The sequence below is a fragment of the Amphiprion ocellaris genome, chromosome 20 (assembly GCF_022539595.1).
Source record: "Amphiprion ocellaris isolate individual 3 ecotype Okinawa chromosome 20, ASM2253959v1, whole genome shotgun sequence".
In the NCBI taxonomy this organism is placed as follows: domain Eukaryota; kingdom Metazoa; phylum Chordata; class Actinopteri; family Pomacentridae; genus Amphiprion; species Amphiprion ocellaris.
In genome coordinates this window covers 17,130,019-17,150,356 of record NC_072785.1, presented here as the reverse complement: position 1 = coordinate 17,150,356, position 20,338 = coordinate 17,130,019, and the positions used below count along the sequence as shown (strand labels likewise).

The following is a 20,338-nucleotide window of genomic DNA, read 5'->3' as shown; positions in this document are numbered from 1 at the left end:
ATGGATTCATTTTTCACTTCAATCATCAGCTTCATTTTCTGAACTTCACACTGAAGCAGCCTTTGTGTGTCTCTCTGCATTGTTTCCTGCTACTATAGCTAGTTACTTTATTGATCAATCTGTCCAGATTCATTTTAAATATCAGTTTATCATCACAATCTCAAGCTAAGGTCTGCAAATCTCTTGTCTGTGTTTGAGATCTTAGAAAACTAAGAGAAGCAGCACATTTGAGACAATTAAACAACAAATAAGCTGATTGATTTTGTGTCCATGTCAAGCAAAATGTAAAAAATTAAACATATGCTTAGTCAAATCCCACTTAAAACAGGGGAAATACTAAAAATGCTTATCTCATATATCAGCGCACAGTAAATGACTTCAACTTCAAATGCAAAGCCTCATTTAACAGCCATATAAAATTAAACAAACGGCTGAAATATTCTGGAAATTATGACATACAGAGCTCAAGTGTTGTTCCAGCACTGGCATTCAGCTACTACAGTTTTTCCTTGTCTACATCCAGTACTGATAGTCGAAAAGGGCACCCTGCATTCGCAAAACTGACTTCAAAAACATCATTTTCCACTGACAGGTTACGCAAATGATGAGCATGCCATCTGGAATTGAAACTGGAGTGAGATATGGTCCTGAGATAACTCACTGAGCTCACGTCTAGGATGGGGCCCAAACCCAGGACCAAGGCCTGGAAAATTTTTACAGTTATAAATATCTTTTAAGTTGGTCCTCAAGTGTTTGATGTGGTGGCGATGTACAGATCATACTCGAGACTCAGTGAACAGCATTTAAAGGGTGCACATTACCAGCTGGTGTAATTCGAAATGTATTAAAAATATGCATGGAACCCTGCAGCTAGAAAATCAACTGCCTTTTTGATGCAATGATGGTTTTCTAAAGTCCTGATTATGTAAAAATGTTCCCTTGCTCATATGGAAATACCATAATCCTTTTAATAATAGGAGACAACAGCCGAAGTGAAATTTTTACATAGGTTTACTAGCAGCAAATAATGCATGAGAAGCTGTATAATATGGTCTTCATATGGAAACGTGGAAAACTGGATGGAAACATGAGGCGAACCTCAGTTCCAAAGTGCAGACGCTTACACAATACTATTTTTCCCCTTTGACAAACAGGGGTCTGACTTCCCGAGGGTCAATAACAAAAGATTTTACAAGATGTTTCCATCGGTGCCCTACTGAGCTGACCTTGCAATAAGACTTAATGACCTTGCCTCGTTGCAGTTCTGGATGGTGTCTGTAGGAATTACTGGCACACTATAGAAACCCATTGTTCTCATTATTAAGACAGTAGTGCTGTTGGATACATACCTGAGACATGCATAGGTCTGTGTAAGAGCTTGTGTAAGCGTGAAAATCGTTGTCAGGATGGAGATGGTGAATTTTGGAGTCGATGTCAATCAGCTGCTCCAGGTCGGAGGGCTCAGGGGTGTAACCCTGGTCTGTCAGGACTGACACAGCCCACATGGTCCCCTGGAAGAAAAGCGTCATTAGAATAAGTCATGGTCCACTGGGTATCAGCCTGCTTTATTTTGTGGCAACCTAAATAGGGAGCTGATAAACAATATCTCCCCATTGCTTACTTAGCAGCTTTGTAACAGGGAAGTCTGAAACAGGGAAGAGGTACAAGTCTGACTGTAGCTATTGGCATTCTCCTCTGGATGGATCAAGTGCCAAAAATGTGACATTGCCTATTCCTCACAGTGACTGTTCATCCCAGCGAGACTCCCATCATATCCTATGGGGAACAATGGGTGGATGGTGAGCTCATCACAGCACAGCAGTGAGATAAGACCTTTTAATGAGGCTGTCCTGCCAAAGAACATCATAACCGTACGAAACACACAGCTGCAATCTCTAAACACCAGGAAGGGGGTCCTGAAGGATACTGGCAGAAGAAAACAGCAAACACAGGGGTCTAGGTGGAGCACAACACAAAGCCAACAGTTAAAAAACCAGCACACAAATTTTATTGACATTGATTTGTGCTTCATATGTGGATCTATTCTGTTGTTTCAACCACCGCAGTGATTTACTTGGATGTGGCAGAATATCTCAAACCCAGACTTCAGGCAGACCTTGGTATGTCCTTTTTTTCACATGCACATTTTCCAACCCTTGCATGACAGAATGTGAGTTTTTCGACAGACACAACGTAAAAACGTCAAACGTAGAATGATTTAATCCTGCCATCACTTTCTATGGGATGCAGAAATCATAGACAAAATATAAAGCACAAGTTTAGAGAAGAGTTTTACTTTTATAGTTCACTAAGAATTCCTCTGAATTTGTCCCACTGATGGTTAAGTCATGGTAGATAATTTGGTATTTATTATGAGTGCGCAAAAAACACTTATCTGTGGAGGAAGCTCAACTAACACTGCATTTATTCATTTCAGAAAATACTTTTACTTTTCTTGCTGAAAGTTAAATACGAATTGACAAAATGTGACCAATATGTGCCACTTTTCTTCCTCAGTCAGAGAGAAGAAAGTGCTCTGCTTTCTGGTCTACCAAATAAAGCCAGATTAGCTACAAGCTACACAAAACGCAGCTGCCCATGTGCTGAGCAGGCCCAGAAGGTCAGCACATACTACATGTTTTAGAAACAGCACAGTGGTTACCTGCTAGTTGTAGAGTTCACAGTCAGACAGTGTTTTTTCTATTGGTCTGCACATTTCTAAATGATCTCACTGTTTGTCTAACATGGTTTTAAGACCAGATCCTCCAGGTACCTCTGCTAGCGTAGGCCAGGCTTATATTTTATTCCAATTTTGCCCTTCCCAACAACTAGAGAAGAAATCTGGCCCTGGGTGTTGGTCTGATTGGATGTTCAGCCCAGATTATTTGGTAGTATCTATAGATCCAGTCTTAAACCTCTTGAACCACCCACATAATATCAAACATGTTTAATATTTGCGATATGTACTCGTGTTTTTATTTCAACTTATAATTTTACTGTCATTTCTTATTCCTGTTTTTATATAGTTTTTAATTTTTAAATTTCAGTTTTGAAATTAAATTCATGCTCTTTAAACTCTTTTTATCTTTAGCACTTGGATTTGCATTTATTCCACAGTTGAATGCTACATAAATATCGTCTGTCTGATGATGGTAGATATCCCTCTCATACTTAAGTTACATATTCAAAAGTCGTTCTTTTTCCATTAAAATAATCTCTTCCTGAATTCAAGTGGCTTAGATGAAACTCTGTCCGACTGTTTCCTCCATAATGTGCAGATCTATGGAGTCCTCATCTCTTTCCGAACCCCACCCCGCCCTGTAAGATGACAGGATTGGTTCTTTAGGTTTGTCAAGAATGAAACTTTGGCTTTCTGAATCCTCCCTTTTTGAAACTGTCACCAACACATTGCAATTTCAAGGTGGAAATACGCAGCCATAGTATTGACAATTGCTTATTTTGCTGATGATGTGTCCTCCAGAATATAAAAAACACCATAAGGACATGTTAACCAGGTAAAAAAAAACTTGATTTACACTGCAGGGGGTCTTAAAATAGAACTGAAGAGTCATTTCTTCTTCCTAAAATGAAAGAGAACTGACTTTATTTCAGGCGGCATCAACCGAACACCACACGTAAGGGATAAAAGTCAATGCTCCTCTACTGCAGGCCCAAAATGTTCTGCGATTACTGACTACTTCTGATTTACTGCTTCAGGTTACCACAACTACACAGAACTGTGGAGCTTGTTAGGACGCGAGTCAGTAACATCACAAAAAAAAGAAGTGTGTGAGGCAAACAGCAGCATTTGGTTGAGGTTGATATGTCTCAAGGGATTCTGCCAAGAACTGGGTGATATGTTCAGAAGTGAAGATGCATCACTGCCAAAGTCCTGGTGACATAAATCATGTGCATGCTCTGTTATGGCCATTCATAATAGCACGCCTCACAATAACAGGAAGTCTTCCTCCAGCCAGTAAAGAACCCCAGAGCATCTGCACTCTCCTCGGTTTGGTATCTGCCACCACAATTACTGCCGTATTGTTCTAAAAGTCAAGGCAAACGTCATAAATAGAGCAGTAAGACATTAAAAAAAACCCTGGCAAGTTGTCCTACGGATGCAGAGCTGTCGGGGTCAAGCTAAATGGAACCGCATGTTAAAGGTAAGCATGTTTTTTTTCCCTCGCTTCCCAACAGGCTTCAACTCATGCGACTTCAAACCTGCCATACAGCTGCCAAAGAGGTTATTTAGGCAAATTAAAAGTGGAAATAAAAACATGTGAAGTTAGAATGGTGTAGGTGAAACACCGGACTGCTCCAGGTGGCAGTGTCTCCTAAGAATCCTCAAAGGAAAACAAAAGCTCTCATTCTCTTTAGCTCTGTCAGCACAGTCTCACTGTGCAGCTGGAGCCGAGAGTAGGAATATGTGAAAGATTCCAGCTTCTGAATTTTTGCTGAAACACAGCAGAGGGAATTGTTGAGAAAACGTGATTATAAAAATGAATCCGTAACATGCGGCATCCCACGTGAACCTCATATGGCATCTGACATCTGGTTCATAATCTGAGCTACTTTGAGGAGTCAGAATCTTCTGGCCTGAGGCTGGCTCAGCTGCCAGGCAGTCATCAAAACACGACTATATGACCAACCTACGTGCTGTTCTGAGGGTCAAAGTTTGGCTTAACAATGGGTTTCATAAAAGCATAATTCAGGCCAAATGTTAGACACATTTCAAGAAATAATATCATGAGAGAAGCAATTCATAATACTGTGACTTAACTCAGGAGGCATTATTTACTATAAAAACACAATATATATAAAAATGTAGTAAGTAGAAAAGATCAAAATGTTGGTAGCAGCAGCACTGGATGGGATGGCCCCCTCCATAAGACCTCTAGACATGAGGGGGAAGTATTAAGGAACTTGAAAAGGAGAGACTCATCCTGCAGCATATGTTGTCTGTTAGGGCTTCATGTCAGCCTACCTCGCTGTCTGCGCCTCTGGCACTGTCCTCTTCCTCTTCGTCTATTTCTTGGAGGAGCTCAGCCAGACGCTCTTTCTCTGCCTGGGTCAAAAACACTTGACCCCCTTCACCATTTACTAACTATTCCATCAGAGAACATTTGGAAAACAAGATATTAAAAGTCATTAGTTGCATAGCATTTCTACTCTTTTCAGTGATGCTCCATTAGGTTTAAAATATGTCTTTTTTCTTTAACTAGAGACAAATATTTTCCCTACTGGAAAAACAAACAGTTGAGAGACTTGTTCCAAGTCATGCGATACATCCCAACACTGCATTTGGCTCTAAGTGAACTTTGACATACCTCGATGTTTCTTTTGACAAAGTCCTTCTGTTTATTCATGCCTTTGGGAACACCACAGTGGCTGCTTTCAAACTGGTCTTCTGCTTTGTCTTTGTAGCCAACTTCAAATGAGCCTGTCAAGCTGTCTGGCTTCTTTTCACCTGTCAGGCAACGTACACATTATATTCCTGAAGGCAAATATTGAAAAAGTAAGTCAAAGCTCTAATAATAACCATCAGACAAAATATGATAAAATCACAGAATTTCTGTGGTTTGTGGAGTCACTTGACAAATATGTGTTCCTGTTCTGTCATATGAACCACATGAGGCAGCTGCCCAAATAACCTTGAAAAGGGCTGAAATATGAACACTTCATAAGGAAATAAGACCAATGATAACCCTGAAAAGCAACATAGCAGATAGAACAAGATGGCAATGTTTTAATCAAACTTTAAGAGATTCAATTCTCCATTGATAGCAAGTGGAGAATTCCTCACTGTTTCTGAGCTGGTGTGTTGGAGAAGAGTTTTTTTTATTCTTCCTTAGGGGATCAATATCATAAAAAGCCACAAGATTCTGATCAGGAAATTGTTCAAGAGTCACATAGTTGGCAAACTGTTATGAATTCACTTCTGGAAAACTTCTGTAATAACTCATTTTCTGCACTACTGTCTACAACTCCCTGTAATAGAGTGGAAACATACCAGCTCTGCTGCCTGAGCTTATGGCGCCATCAAGTGCACAACCCAGGCAGCAAGACAGAGAACATAAATTTGTTGGTTGGACATATATTCCCACAAGCTTACTTTGCTCCAAATGCTGGTTGTCTCTGTCATGTCCACATTCTGAAACCTGAGTTTCAAACACAGGTATAAAGTTGTCCTCTTTTTCTGTTCCTTTAGGAGAAAAAAATAAAAATAATAATAATTACAATGTTTAATGCCTCACAATGAGCACACATGAACTATTAAATGCTGTTGTTGATCTGTATACTGTGGCCTGTGCTTACCAGTGGGTGCTTCCAATGCCAAAAACAACTTTGTGTTTAAAGCTTCATGAGCACATTCAGAGTGACCTTCGGGTTTATTCTGCTGCAGAAAAATGTACATAATAACACCATAAGTGACAAGAGTGACCGCAGGATTAGCCATTTTAGTACTTAGACATCTGTAATGAAGGTCAACTTCATTACTAGCACGGAGTTCACATTCACAACATGAAACACAAGACAGTGGCTGTTTCATTGGTTTATTGAGTGTGGTTTTGAGGCTGGCATGTGCTGCCATGTGCTGTGTGGTGGCTTCTCCTAGTAGCACTGGGTGAAAATGCTGGTGAGGCCTACAGGAAAGCAAATAATAGTTTAGTATAATGGTTAAGTAATTGACTTAACTTACAACTGCATGCCAGTTTGAAGTGGATCTGGGACACTGTTTTAAGAAGGTATCAAGTGAAAAGTATGTTATCACACCTCTCTGTTGTCACCACAGGTGTTGCAGCCAAAAGAGTCCCCTTGGGCTGGAACACCTTTTTAAGGTTCTGGGAGGAACCAAGCGTAGGTGAGGAGAGGGAGAGAATAAAGCTCATCGAGTGATGAAATAAATACATTGCTAGATGAGGATGTTAATAGTTACTTTTAGGAAATGGATATGTAGTTTTAATGTTCGCTGTTACAGTTAAAATTATCTACATTATATTTTTATGAAATTCCTGTGTTTGATTATTTTTGATTAACCCTTATGTTGGTAGGCCTGATGGGTTGATTAGGGAGAGGCCTATAAAAGACTGGCAGTTGAGAGAGAGGGAGTGCCACAACATGCCAGTCACCACCTTCTGCTGTTTGTGTATTTTTTTTTACTGTTACATTGGTGAATAAATGCCAGGTTGACCTGCATCTGATCTTGCCTCAAGCCTCCTCTCTTATCCAACCACGAAACGGTCATCCTAACAACATCCATCCATCCATTATCTATACACCACTTAATCCTCATTGGGGTCGTGGTAGGCCTGGACCCTGTCCTGGCTGACTTAGGGCGAAGGCAGGGGACACCCTCGACAGGTCACCAGTCTATAACAGGGCTACATATATAGACAAACAATCACACTCACATTCACACCTACGGATAATTTAGAGTAACCAATTAACCTCATCATGTTTTTGGACTGTGGGAGAAAGCCGGAGTACCTGCAGAAAACCCACACATGCACAGGGAGAACATGCAAACTCCACGCAGAAAGATGCCAGGAAGGCCAGGACACGAACCAGGGATCTTCTAGCTGCAAGGTGAAAGTGCTAACCAAGTACTTAGACAGCTGAGGGAATTTAGAATTTCTCTAAAGGTCCTTAGGACTTTCTACACTGAAATGGTGAAGATGGCACTTTGAACATCACCCAGTGGTACAGGAACAGCACTACTCATGATCAGAGGGCCTTGCAGAGGGTTTTGGGCACACCAATCCCAATCCTCCATGACATCTACACAAGGAGGAGCATGTTCATGGCAAACAGCATCATGGGAGACCTCCACCACCCCAGCAGCAGACTGTTTGAGGGGCTACACTCTGGCCAGCACCTGAGCAACATCAAGGTGAACACAGAGAGACTCAGGAGGAGCTTCTTCCTTCATGCTGTCAGAACTGTGAACCCTGACCTCAGGTCTAAAATCATCATCCAAAATCATAGCACCTCATCTCAAACAGCAACAGCACACTGACACAATGCAAATATGTATCCAAAATATAGATGTACACACACACACACACACACACACACACACACACACACACACACACACACACACACACACACACACACACACACACACACACACACACACACACACACACACACACACACACATTCTTATAGATAAACAAAACATAGACATACGCAGATGACTGTACATCTGGCACAATGTACACTACACTTCAGTTTCTCTTTACTCCTCATTATTTACAACAATTTGTTTTCTTCTTTTAAAGGATGTTTTTATCGTCTTGCTGCTATTGCAATCTTGTGGAACTGTCGCTTTGCATTTCACTGCCCATAAACACATGACCAATAACAACTTTTGAACCTTGAATCAGTTTAGTAAACAGAATGGAAACAAAGATTGTGCCTACCAGGAGCTCTTGCCAGAGTTTTGCTTGAAGTTCTTTCCTCTGACATTGGATTTCTTTTTCTCTGCAGATTTTTGCATACAGTATTTCATCAAGCCGTCTCATTTCTTCAATAGCTCTCTGCAGCTTGGAATCTTCATCCTCTTCCTCAGTAGTGACAGCCTGACACTCGTCTGAAAGAAACACAGTTATTTTATACAGGAAAACTAGACAATTGTACTACTCCATAGTATTTGATATTGAACACTTACCTTTGCCAGGATCTCTCACTGATGAGTTGGGGCTAGATGCTGCAGATTCTTTAGAGCTGCTGTGAATCTACAGAAAATTGTTATCTGAAATTATATAATTTCCAGCCACGAGTTTTTGCAGTGCTAATTTGTTGCTCCCTTACCTGAATATCAGCAGCATCACTGGACAAAACAACAAGGGAAAATGGAGTTGTAGGACAGATTCTGTCTCTATGAGGCAATGATACACTAGACACGCGGCTACCTGTTTGTTCACTTGATGCAGGGCGGGATATGTTGTCTAAACTACCTCTGATAATTTCCATATTTTCAAACTAAAAGCGACAAGAACGTATTTGTAGTCATTACTTGTCAACACAGCCGGACCTTTTTCCGCCAAATGTTTGGTAACTATGGACGCAAACGTTCCCGGATGTTGTAGCTATGGACATTTGTTACTATGACTACCGAACGGAATCGAGGGAGCTCAGCTGACGCTTCAATCAATGCAGCTAGCTAGCGTAGCGGTCAAGCTAGGAGCTAGCTAGCGGTTAGCTGGGGTAGTGCCGCTCGGCTCGTTAAATCATATTTTTGTGGTTTGCGCAGTATCGTAAATGCCTTCGGCGTAGCTCAGATACTGTCGATAAATGTCTGCAGTGTGACGCAGGGACGGTGGAGGTTTTGAGGCCGTGTTTTTGTGGTAGGTAACGTTAAGCAACGAGACATGTCAACGTTTAGCTAGCGTTAGCAAACTAAGGAGGCTAATGTTGATTACCCTGGTACCCAGTTAAGCCTAACAATGAAAACCTGTAATGATTTGCTCTGTAGCATATACATTTGTTTTATGTGTGATAGCACAGATGCTAACTACTTATCACCACCATTGTGTGCTCGGTTTGTAAATGTTGGTATCTATTGTTTGGGCCTTGTGTTCTGTAACGCGATCAAAGTAAGCTAGCTAATAAGGAACCCCTGAAAATGGATGTGTAGCTGCTGAGAAGTAACCATCTCTAAACAGAGTTATACATTATGTGACGGGGATGTAATTTTCCTAAGCCACTGCTCCCCCTAATACTGACAAATAACGACACACTAGAGAGGAATTGGTTTTATGTTGCATTTGCCGCTGTCTTACCAAATGCTTACACCGTTACCACAACGGTTTTCCTCTCAGTCCTGTCATTGTAGCAACAATCACACCCATTTCACTGGCAGCTGTCCAAGCTGCAGTGTACCTGCTCCAGGCAGGTGTCATCATAAGGAGGCTGTGGAGGATTGCCTTTTCATTACTACACATTTATACCTTTCCAGGGCTCCAGACTGAGACGCATTTGCGACCTTTTTTCGAGCGTATGCGAGTTGAAATTTCAACTGGTCGCATTCGTGCGTGGGAATCATGATCATTAAGCTGTATTGGTGTCACTGTATTACTGTTATAGCTACAGTGGCTCTGTCAGTCTGTCCCTGCCTGGTGCGTAAAGCAAGCTGTTTAGTTGATGTGTGCTTAAAAAGATAAAGTGATATGTAGCTGATTATTTAAAAAGAAGATGAGGGAACAGGAGGCGGACAAAGAGAGGTCCGACACAGACACACCTGATGAGTAGAGGGCAGGTGGAGGCAGGAAGATACTGAACCAGAGATGTTTTCTGCTCATAGAAATTTCTACATTGCTGCCTGTAGAAAAGAATCACTCAGTTTCATCTGGGACATATCTGACATTTGAAAGTCCTACTTCACTCTTTTCTAGGTCATTTTTGGTCAGACACCTGTCTGAGCGCCGCGGCCACCCAGCAGCAGCTACAGCAGCCTACAGTGTGGGGGGTTTAAAGAACATCTGTAAATGTAGTGTCTATTGATGAGCAGATGTTCAACAAGTGATGTGTTTTGACTGTGACAAGATGGTGCTACCAGTGAAAAGTTAGTCTGGAGCCCTGCTTTCTAACTATTCATTTTTCTGATCATACCAGGTTGAGTTGACTCTGAAGGGGAAGATGTGCAATGGAATGATAGAGTCAGTATCAAAAGCCTTTTGGGCCCACACCTCAGCCACTAAATGGTCCTTCTTGTTGCTGGTGGTGCTGACTGTAGTTTCCACTGGGCAAGGGTCAGGTAAGAGGCGGAATTTACAGTTGCATATTAACACAGCACAAACATTTGTGGGTTATGCCTGTATTATACCTTTCTTTTCTCTGAGGCAACTGCATCAAATCAGCTTTGTCAGCACACACACCAAATGAGTAAATGTCGTGGGGTCTTGACACTGAGAGGATTTTGTAGCTTTTACTCCCGCACAGTGAAGACTTATTAATCAGCTGCCTTTTTAACATTGATTTTAACAAATGGAAGATTACCCCAGCTAATTTCTTAGCAATAATAGCGTATCTCTTGTATAACAGCCCTGTAAGTAACTGACACAATGACAAAATCCATATCCTGTCAGTGACTTGTTATTCGTTAGTATACTTTACATATTAACTATGTAATTCAACTACATAGTTGTGGAAAACATAAAAGTTTTGTTTACCCATTTGAATCTGTAAGACATTTTACAGCTGTCCAAAACAGGAAAAATATCTTGCTATGTCAAAAATGTCACCCAGAATAGATAAAACAAGTCATCCCCCTGACTAGTATATAATCAGACTATGTTGGTTTTGCAGCCAAATAGACAATAAAAACTTACACTGCTTTAATTTGTACAGTTAAACTAGCTTTTCTGTAAACAGCTGGGGTTACAGCACTAAAGGAAACACCAGAGATGCAGGTGTCTGATTTGCTGTACTAGTATCTGTGTTGTATTCCTGTCGGCATTGTCATTCCCCTAAGTGGCTCAGATTTTGCCCTTTCCAAGGTTTCACAGATTTTCCATGAAATTACCTTAACATTTGTTGTGTTCATCTTCTGAATTCTCTCTAAAGTATTTAACTGTAACCCACTGGCCTTTCCTGACACACTGCTCACACACAGTGGTATGGTATTTGTAGGAGAATTGCCATGATATTAATTTCCTTCAGATGAAAAGCTACAGTTTATTGACCCCATGACCCTTTCTATATTGCTTTAATAAGGTACCACCCTATCAATAAGACTATAATAATTCTGCTTTTGGCACTGCTCAATTAATATACATTAAAACCAACATTGATATAAAACAGCATTTAACATTGGCTTTGGTTTTCTCCTTAATATGTTTTTTTTGGAATGTAAATGACAAATGACATATACGAGTAGAATTCAAATAGTGTGTTATGTAAGATGTCAGATGTAAAAAAATTTATGTCTTCTCTATGGAGTGTCGTATATACACTTACCATAGGTCATTCTGTGTCTGTATTAGACAATCTAGGCTCAAATATTTGTAGCCTTAATAATTCTTCTGAAATACTGAGCAGTTTGACAGATTTTTTTTTTCCCTTTGTTGTCCTTTTCTTAGGATGCGTGAGGCCATACATGGTCCAGAACAGCTGGGTAAACCTCACAGAATCCAACAGGGGATCCTTCCCTGTAGGTACAGTATTGCAGTACAGCTGTGACCCGGGTTACCTGCCAGATGGACCCGACATCCTCACCTGCACCACACTGGGACGATGGACCTCCGACCCTCCTCACTGTATACGCAGTGGAGGTAAGATGCTTTGTCCAACATTCTCTTTTTTGATCTGTTTTGTCAGGAGCAGTTGTTGCTGTTGTATTGGTTTCATTGTCAGCAACTAGCCAAACGTGTCTTTCATAAGTGAAAACATCTTCAGTTATTTTCAAATTTGGATTCTGTCTCACCTGAGTTTCTCACAAACAAATAGCCAGTTTTCCTCACACATACACAACGTTTACAGTTGGTCTGGTGCTTTATGTCTTGTGTTTTTTCCCCATCAGCTTGTCTGCCCTTCTCCAAACTCGAGAATGGAGGCTACACCTGCCACCCGTCCCCGTGTCGAATGTTTTCTCATGGCACTGTGATTGAATTATTCTGTAATGAGGGCTTTGTTCTCAGTGAAGACTACAATTACCTGACCTGTCAGGATGGACAGTGGGATGGCCCCATGCATATCAGCTGTGTAAGCCAAGGTTGGTCAGTCCTCAAATTCAGACATGTTAAGAGGTTAATATATTGTCTTAAACATGCACTCTTCAGCAAAATAATCCCAGAAAATGTTGGATTTTTCTGGACAAAACAGTACATTAAAGGATAGTCTGAACACTGTCTGCAGCCTCAGCTGTGGAGTCGTCTTCATTGGAATTCAAGACAAATTTTCACACTATTTTATCTGTTATAAAACATTTTGCTCTCTTGCTCGCTCTGTTAAACGGCATTTACCAGTAAAGCACTTTGTGTTGGTGTTTCTAAAAGTATTTTTTATATATAAACAAAATCTTGTGAATGATATGAGCTGCATTTTTTGTTATTGTCCTCTTTTAAAGGTTGCATTAGACCCTCCATGTTGCAGCATGGCTCAACTAATCTGACAGACACCAACAGTAACACGTTCCCAGTCGGCACAGTACTGCAGTACAGCTGTGATCCTGGTTACCTGCCAGCCGGACGCAGCATCCTCACCTGCACCACACGAGGAGACTGGTCTTCTGAACTTCCTCGCTGTATACGTAGTGATGGTAAAGACAAACCTCTTTCTACCAACATAACAACATAGGACAGATTTAAATGGTAAAATAATTCACAGCTAAAAATAGCAGAAGTGCAGACATGAGAATCATAGATTAAACAATTATCTAAAAAGGACCTTAAAATATTTTGTTCTCATGTTAGATTTACAAGTGGTTAGAGTTCAGGCTAGTTGAACATCAGCTGGAAGGTTATTCCAGATCAGTGCTGCATGTTAACAAAAGGCAGCTTCTCAATGTTTGGTTGTAACTCTTGGAAGGCTCAGGTGGCCAGCCACAGATATCCTCAGGGTCTGAGAGGGTTCGTATGTTACACGCATGTAAAAGATCTATTTTGGCGCTGAGCTATACATTGATTATACACACAAGTAGTAAGATGTACCAGTGTAAGGATTTTATAACTTTTGTATAGTGTTGTCATATTTCCTAGATTTTGTCAGAAGCAAAGAAGCAGCATTCTGAATATGTTGAAGTTGTCTGTTTTGAAATACCTATGAGGAGACCATTGCAGTAGTCTGATCTACTGGAAATATGGACATGGGTTACTATTTCAAAGTCTTGCTCTGACATCGTTCCTCATGGCAATGTTTTTAAATGATAGAAAGCTAATAAAGTTATTGATTTGATGTGTTAATGTAAATTTAAATAATAGTCCAGGATAACACCAAGATTTCTTTCTCTCTCAGTGACAAGAGAGAGGTTGACTGTCTTCATTCATCTCAAAGACAGTTACGTCAGTTTTATCTCCATTTAGTCAAAGGTTTAATACAGTGATGCAGAGACTCAACGGGTCCATAGTCACCTGGTAAAGGTGATTCCATGATGCCTTATGTTTAATTCTGATCAGTTTGAAATGAGCAGAAGCAATGGCATTGATCATGTTCATAATTTTACAAGTGCAGGAATTTGATTTACTTTTATTTAAAGTACACATGGTAGTGCTTTTAGTACACGCATCTGATAATACTAACTGCTAGTTTTAGGTTTGTTGAAGCTGGCACTGGAAATACTTTGCCTTCAGGAAATGTGAATTTGCTTTGTCGAATTTTATTATCACCCCAATAGTTGATCTTTGCTTTGAGACTGAAACACTTGCTAAATGTTGGACTGTCAGTTCTGGAACAACAGAGGACCAGTGTTTACTAGCGAATAGGACACCCTGGTCCTCTGCTGTTTTGGAACAGCAGAGGACCAGGGTGTCCTGTTTGCTAGTGAACACTGATAGTGGATGCTGTGGTGCTGTTTAAGGGCTTCAAAGCCAGTAGTCTGGGTGTGGGTCCATTTGGATGTGGTGGTCTAATGTGGGGGGTTGAGGAGAGTGGGATGGTGCATCTGGGGAGCACTGGGCATTATAGTTTGGGACCCTTTGAAGATGTTTAGTTTCCTTTGAAGACGTCATGTTCCCAGAACAGGTTGAAGTTATCAATAAAGTTTATTCTATGATAGTCACAGGCATTTGAATTTATTTACCATTCTGTCAATAATTTAGAGAGCTGCACTGATAAATGATTGTATTTTTAGCTTGTGTAGTCTCTCAAAAAGTTTAGAGAAATTTAGTTTTAAAAGTTCTGATTTCCTTTTCCTATGTCAACAGCTGCTACATGCAGGCTAATTTGTTTAATTCTTTTGTGGTTCATCGTTTTCTGGAAGAAGGCCCTTGTTATATCACTGACCATGACACTTGGATAGCTGCATGAGGATAATACCACTGTGTACAGCACTGGTAGCACTGTCTCCCAACAAGCAGCACATCTTTGTCCTTCATGTCTGGCACACCTTCTACAAACTTATGTGCATTGTACTCCTTTGGTGTTTTTACATTTCTCTTTGTGAGTGAGATTACTTTTCAATTCCTCATTTCTCAATCATGCAAGTCCTTCCTAACTTCAGAAAGTGAGCCATACAGGTGGCGAAGCTACACTGCCGTTCAAACGTTTGTGTTCATCCCCCGACAATTTCATGTTTTCAATGAAAACTCATATTTTTATTCTGTGCTAGCATAATTGCACACAGGTTTTCTAATCATCAATTAGCCTTTCAACATGATTAGCTAACTCAATGCAGCATTAGAACACAGGAGTGATGGTTGCTGGAAATGTTCCTCTGTACCTCTATGTAGATATTCCATTAAAAATCAGCTCTTTCCAGCTAGAATAGTCATTTACCTCATTAACAATGTCTAGACTGGATTTCTGATTAATTTAATGTTACCGTCACTGAAAAAAACTGATTTCCTTTCAAAAATAGGGACATTTCTAGGTGGCCCCAAACTTTTGAACGGTAGTGTATATTTCCTCGTTTTCCTTTCTATTGTTTTTTTTTTTTTTTTATTCTGTGTTGTTTTGGCTTCTCACAAAGTCTCTTACAGGCGACCGTGCTATCATTCTGATTGACCTCCACTTTAGCAAGTTTAGGAAAGACACAGTGTCACCCCAGTTTGGGACATCAGTGGTAGCAACATGGTTAATATTGGTTTAGTGGTAGTTGTACCTGTCTTACCAGTAGTTGCCATGATGAGCATCTCATAAAGTACCGTCTCAGCTTCCAGAGTGAAAAGCTTTGCCTGAGGCACAGCAGTTTCTTGTCGCCCCATCATAACTTCTGCAGGATTTGAAACACTTGGACTGTGGTGCGTAATTAAAATTGACGGGGCTCTCCAGGCCACCGAGGCAACACAACTGCACTCCAGTCACTCAGCAGTCAAGCTGCTGAAATCCAAATGTCAGATGGTGTATCGTAAAACTGTTAGATAAAAGTTGTCAGTGAGCAAAACCGAAGCAGGAGCAGAAAAGGAGCAGAAAAGCATCTGCATACAGTAAGAGCAATGTTGTGACTCAGTCTGCATGCTAAGGGTCAGTGATGATCAGGCAGCTTTGTCATAAACATATAGTCAAAAATCAATTCTGGATCAAAACTTGGAGTCTTCAAAAAGTTTTCAAGAAAGAGTCTTCAAGCAGTCTTCAGAGACTGATGCGAATAATGTTTTTTCAATACAGAGGCGGTAAGAACAAACATGAGCAAAATCTAGAGATTTTAACTGACTACACAAAGTGTTACATCGTTTTATATACCTTCTCCTAAACACTCCTCTTACGTTCCGGAAGCCACAACTCATCGTCTTAACACCCAATCAGAATACACATGAAGTAATCGTATCAAAAGTTAGACCACCTCCTCCTTTTTATTTCTGCTAGGTTGGCATTATTTCTGCTTAACTCAGCGTGCCCTAGGTTTCAACTCACAAGTCCAGACGTAGAGAGGGCATGAACTTCCTGTCTTATGCCTTATATGGGCTCCATAGGCTTCAGTTGGATTGCTTTGGTGTACTTATAACTTCAGTTGACACGTTAGGCCTCCCCATCTTATCTTTGTTAGCTCTTAACGTTGATTTACACATCCCATTTGTCTAATTTCATCATTTGTTCAATCATAAAATACCACAACAGCAAGACGTTGCGTAAATAGCATGGATGCAACAAAGCAAGTTTTGATTACAACATCAAGATGAGTCACAATGGCACCTCTGGGGAACTATGTGCAGCACTGCTGTGTAGACACATTAACTGTATTTCTTTCTCTCCCTCTACAGTATGCCAGCCTCCATATCAACCAGAAAATGGAGGCTACACCTGCCATCCCTCCCCATGCAGAAGACTTTCTCACGGCATTGTGATTCAGTATTTCTGTGACGACGGTTACATTCTGAAGGGAGACTATAAATACCTTACCTGTCAGTATGGGAAATGGGACAACCCCATGCCAGTCAGCTGTGTCATGGAGCAAGGCAAAGGTAGATTAGATCTGAACTGTTACTTTCAGTATTTTAAGAAGTTTCTACAGACTGTCTCACAAGCCAAACTCTTATCGTATAATGTGTTCCCACTTAGTTTAACTATTAAAATTCCTGCTTAACTCTGTGGAGCGTTTTTTTCTTAATAACACGTCAATAATCCTGTATAAAAAAAGCCTATTTTTGATAGAAAAAGTGAATTACGGCAATGAACTGTACTTTCAGCTGTTGTCTCTCTTCTGTCAAGGTTGTGTAAGACCCTCTATGGTGCAGCATGGCTCAACTAATCTGACAGACACTAACAAGAGCCTGTTCCCAGTGAGCACAGTTCTGCAATACAGCTGCGACCCTGGTTACCTGCTGGATGGACCCAGCACCCTGACCTGCACCACACTGGGACACTGGTCCTCTGAACCTCCTCGCTGTATACGCAGTGACAGTAAGGCAGACTCCTCATTGTTCTGACTGTAATTCTGGTTCTGCCTTTAGGCAAAAAGGACCTTCCTGACACCTTTTACCAGTATATGTGCTGGAACCTGCATGCTGTCAGAGACATATTGGTGCTCAGAACACACAAAGCAAGGCCCTCGGAGGCCAGAGGCACGTTTTGTGTCTTAAAACAACTTCTAGTAACTCTGATGGAAAAAATATTGTTGATATTTTTAAGAAGCTTGCTTTGTAATTCACATAACATGACGATGAAAGTGTATACTAGAGACCACTGACTTTTAATTGTGATTTTTGCTTCAGAAGCAATTATTGCAGCTTTATCTTTGTTTTGCTTTTTTTTCCTGTTGCTATCACTGATTTGCTTCATCTAATATATGTTTTTGTGTTTTTTTTATTCTCTTTGAAAGTATGCCAGCCTCCATATCAGCCAGAGAATGGAGGCTACACCTGCCATCCCTCTCCATGTCGAAGACTTTCTCATGGCACTGTGATTGAATATTTCTGTGATGAAGGTTATATTCTGAAGGGAGATTATAAATACCTTACCTGTCAGTATGGGGAATGGGACAGCCAGATGAAGCTGAGCTGCGTCATGGAGCAAGGTAAAGATTAGATTAGATGGTGCATTTGAACTATTCGGTGTAACTTCAAAGTTAACTGTTTGTCTGTTTCACAGACCGCAACCCAACTTTGCCAATCGGGATGCCAGCCTTGTCTATAGTGGCGTCCACAGCGAGCTCAGTGGCTTTCATCCTGCTCCTTGTGGTGCTGTTTGTTCTTCTGCAGCCAAAACTCAAGTCTCTCCATCGGTGAGTCTGCGCTCAAAATCAATTGTTCACTGTCAACATCTTCTAATTGAAACCAGAGCCTATGGTTATATGGACTAGTCACAGAAGAAATAAGCTGACAGATTATTCTCTCGTCATCCACGTAGACGTGATCAGTTTGTGTCGGGCCAGCCTGTGTCGATCATGGTGGAGGGAGTCCAGGTGACTCTGCCTTCGTATGAGGAAGCTGTGAGCGGTGGTGGAGCCTCAGCCTCAGCTCTCAGCTCTGAGTCTCGAGTCCAGATCGTGCTGTCTGAGGGTCAACATGCCGCAACGCCAGAGGCTGGCCCCTCTGGGCCTCCATCCCTCAAACAGCAGCAGTCAGAGATGGCTGTGGTCCACCCTGTACCACCATCCTCATCTTCCTCATCACCATCATCCTCTACCTGGGTTCTGGATCATGCAGGTGCTGCAGGAGGCACCTCGTCTTTACAAAGAAGGCCGTCTGCAGGCAGCGACCAACACAGCCTGTCTCTAGACTCTGAGATGGACTACTCTGATGGTAAAGCTCATTTTATACACATTTTTATCTACTGTATTTAAAACCCTGACAGCATAGTAATGCAGGCTTTTATGTGTTGTCCACAGATATGCCATTACTGAAGGAGGCCTGAAACATGCTGCAGCCTTTGGACTTACATGAGACAACTAGCTTTGCTACTGACCTGTACTGGTGAGCAGGAGTTTGTTAACACAGCTGTCAACACAGATTGGCCCAACCACAGAGGCTCTGAGTGAAGCTGTGGGTCACTCACAATATTTCATCTGACCATCCCAAAGGAGAGCAAACAAAGGCTTCACATGTACATACATGCTTACATTTTTATGGTAATTCCCACACTATGTTTTTATGTCTCACATCTGTTAAATAAAACAGAGAGGAACGGCCACCTCTGGAGGAAGGTGTCTTAAAGGCTGTTGAAAAAAATGACTGATGGGTTTCAGTTGAATGAGCAAAGCTGCAAACTCATTTTGGGAGCTGATAATGTCATCTGTGTCTTGTTTACGGTTGTTTTTCTTAGACCAAACATCCTGCCATTTATTAAAACATTGGCAAAGATGCATGAAGGCCAGGTTACTAGGTTGTCGTCCAGTTTGTGTATGCTCACGACATTGTCTTGAAGAGTTTTTGTGATTCTAAATGAATACTTAATCATGACTCACATCATTCCACGTGTCACTGTACAGTATAAGGCTGCTTGTCCGTCCAAGAGTTCACTCTGCTGAGTTGAGGGCCTGCATTCAACATATTTCATCCCTCCGAACCGCTTCATATTCAAATAGATTTTCTTTGTCATACTCATACCCTTTTCCCCAATGGCCTTAGCTTTCCACTTCTATGCACAGGTATCTATAATATATGAAATAAGGAATTTTAAAAATGAATGTCAGTTAAATGCCTCCACCGCTTAGTGATATTATGTGGCTTTGTCAGACACGTCACTTGTACACCGGAAAATATTATCTTCTTAATTTATTCAGGCTGCTTTGGAATTCCTGTTTTACGTCTAAACGGGAAATTCAAATGTGTACTTAATTTATTTGTGCCCAGAATGCTGTTGATCAGCCATGGCTTTTTTTTTTTGATGCTTCCACAGCTCATGGAAACTTTAAAAAGTAGGTCTTTTCACTTTGCCGCTTCACTTTTAATTCTACTGCAGGCACGTTATATGTGACACTGTCAAAGTGGTTGGGAAGATCCAACACTAAAAAAGAGTTAGTGTACAGATTAGTGTAATGTCAGTGTTCACTTTGTTTGACTGTCCATGGAGTTTACTTTTGGACTGAGGAATGGATTTTTTTTGTTTGTTTTTGGTAAAGATGGGATTTTAATATATGTAAAAAAAAAACTGTTTTAAGTTATGTTTGCTCTGTATATATCATGATCGTTTTTGATTAAATATTATTTGAGGTGTTGAAACACATGGCCTGTATCCTTTTTTTTAAAATAGTGTTTTCGTATCTTTGACACATCCAAGGTTGAACTTCCTCTTATGA

At 40.9% G+C, this 20,338-nt stretch overlaps 2 protein-coding genes across 4 annotated transcripts in view; one reads left to right on the top strand and one right to left on the bottom strand.

The window, feature by feature from the left end:
* Nucleotides 1–9,113, bottom strand: part of fsip1 (fibrous sheath interacting protein 1) — a 51,225-nt gene extending 42,112 nt beyond the window's left edge. For 2 of the 3 annotated variants that reach the window (XM_023298397.3, XM_055005895.1), the window contains exons 1-8: nucleotides 8,818–9,113; nucleotides 8,675–8,741; nucleotides 8,427–8,596; nucleotides 6,316–6,397; nucleotides 6,113–6,202; nucleotides 5,328–5,467; nucleotides 4,985–5,104; nucleotides 1,350–1,511 (exon numbers count right to left, since the gene is read on the bottom strand). In XM_023298397.3, the coding sequence (XP_023154165.2) occupies nucleotides 1,350–1,511; nucleotides 4,985–5,104; nucleotides 5,328–5,467; nucleotides 6,113–6,202; nucleotides 6,316–6,397; nucleotides 8,427–8,596; nucleotides 8,675–8,741; nucleotides 8,818–8,979 (993 nt within the window). In that variant the 5' untranslated portion in view covers nucleotides 8,980–9,113. The remainder of the gene's footprint in view (nucleotides 1–1,349; nucleotides 1,512–4,984; nucleotides 5,105–5,327; nucleotides 5,468–6,112; nucleotides 6,203–6,315; nucleotides 6,398–8,426; nucleotides 8,597–8,674; nucleotides 8,742–8,817) is intronic. The other variant, XM_055005894.1, reaches the window with a different exon arrangement.
* An 83-nt stretch (nucleotides 9,114–9,196) lies between these two features.
* On the top strand, nucleotides 9,197–20,265 carry LOC111588179 (sushi domain-containing protein 4-like). Its single transcript, XM_023298396.3, has 11 exons — nucleotides 9,197–9,353; nucleotides 10,621–10,762; nucleotides 12,087–12,278; nucleotides 12,527–12,718; nucleotides 13,073–13,264; nucleotides 16,863–17,063; nucleotides 17,311–17,502; nucleotides 17,921–18,115; nucleotides 18,190–18,322; nucleotides 18,448–18,842; nucleotides 18,929–20,265. The coding sequence occupies exons 2-11, from the start codon at nucleotides 10,645–10,647 to the stop codon at nucleotides 18,952–18,954; spliced, it is 1,836 nt and encodes a 611-aa protein (XP_023154164.1). The 5' UTR covers nucleotides 9,197–9,353; nucleotides 10,621–10,644; the 3' UTR covers nucleotides 18,955–20,265.
* Nucleotides 20,266–20,338: the final 73 nt, after the last annotated feature.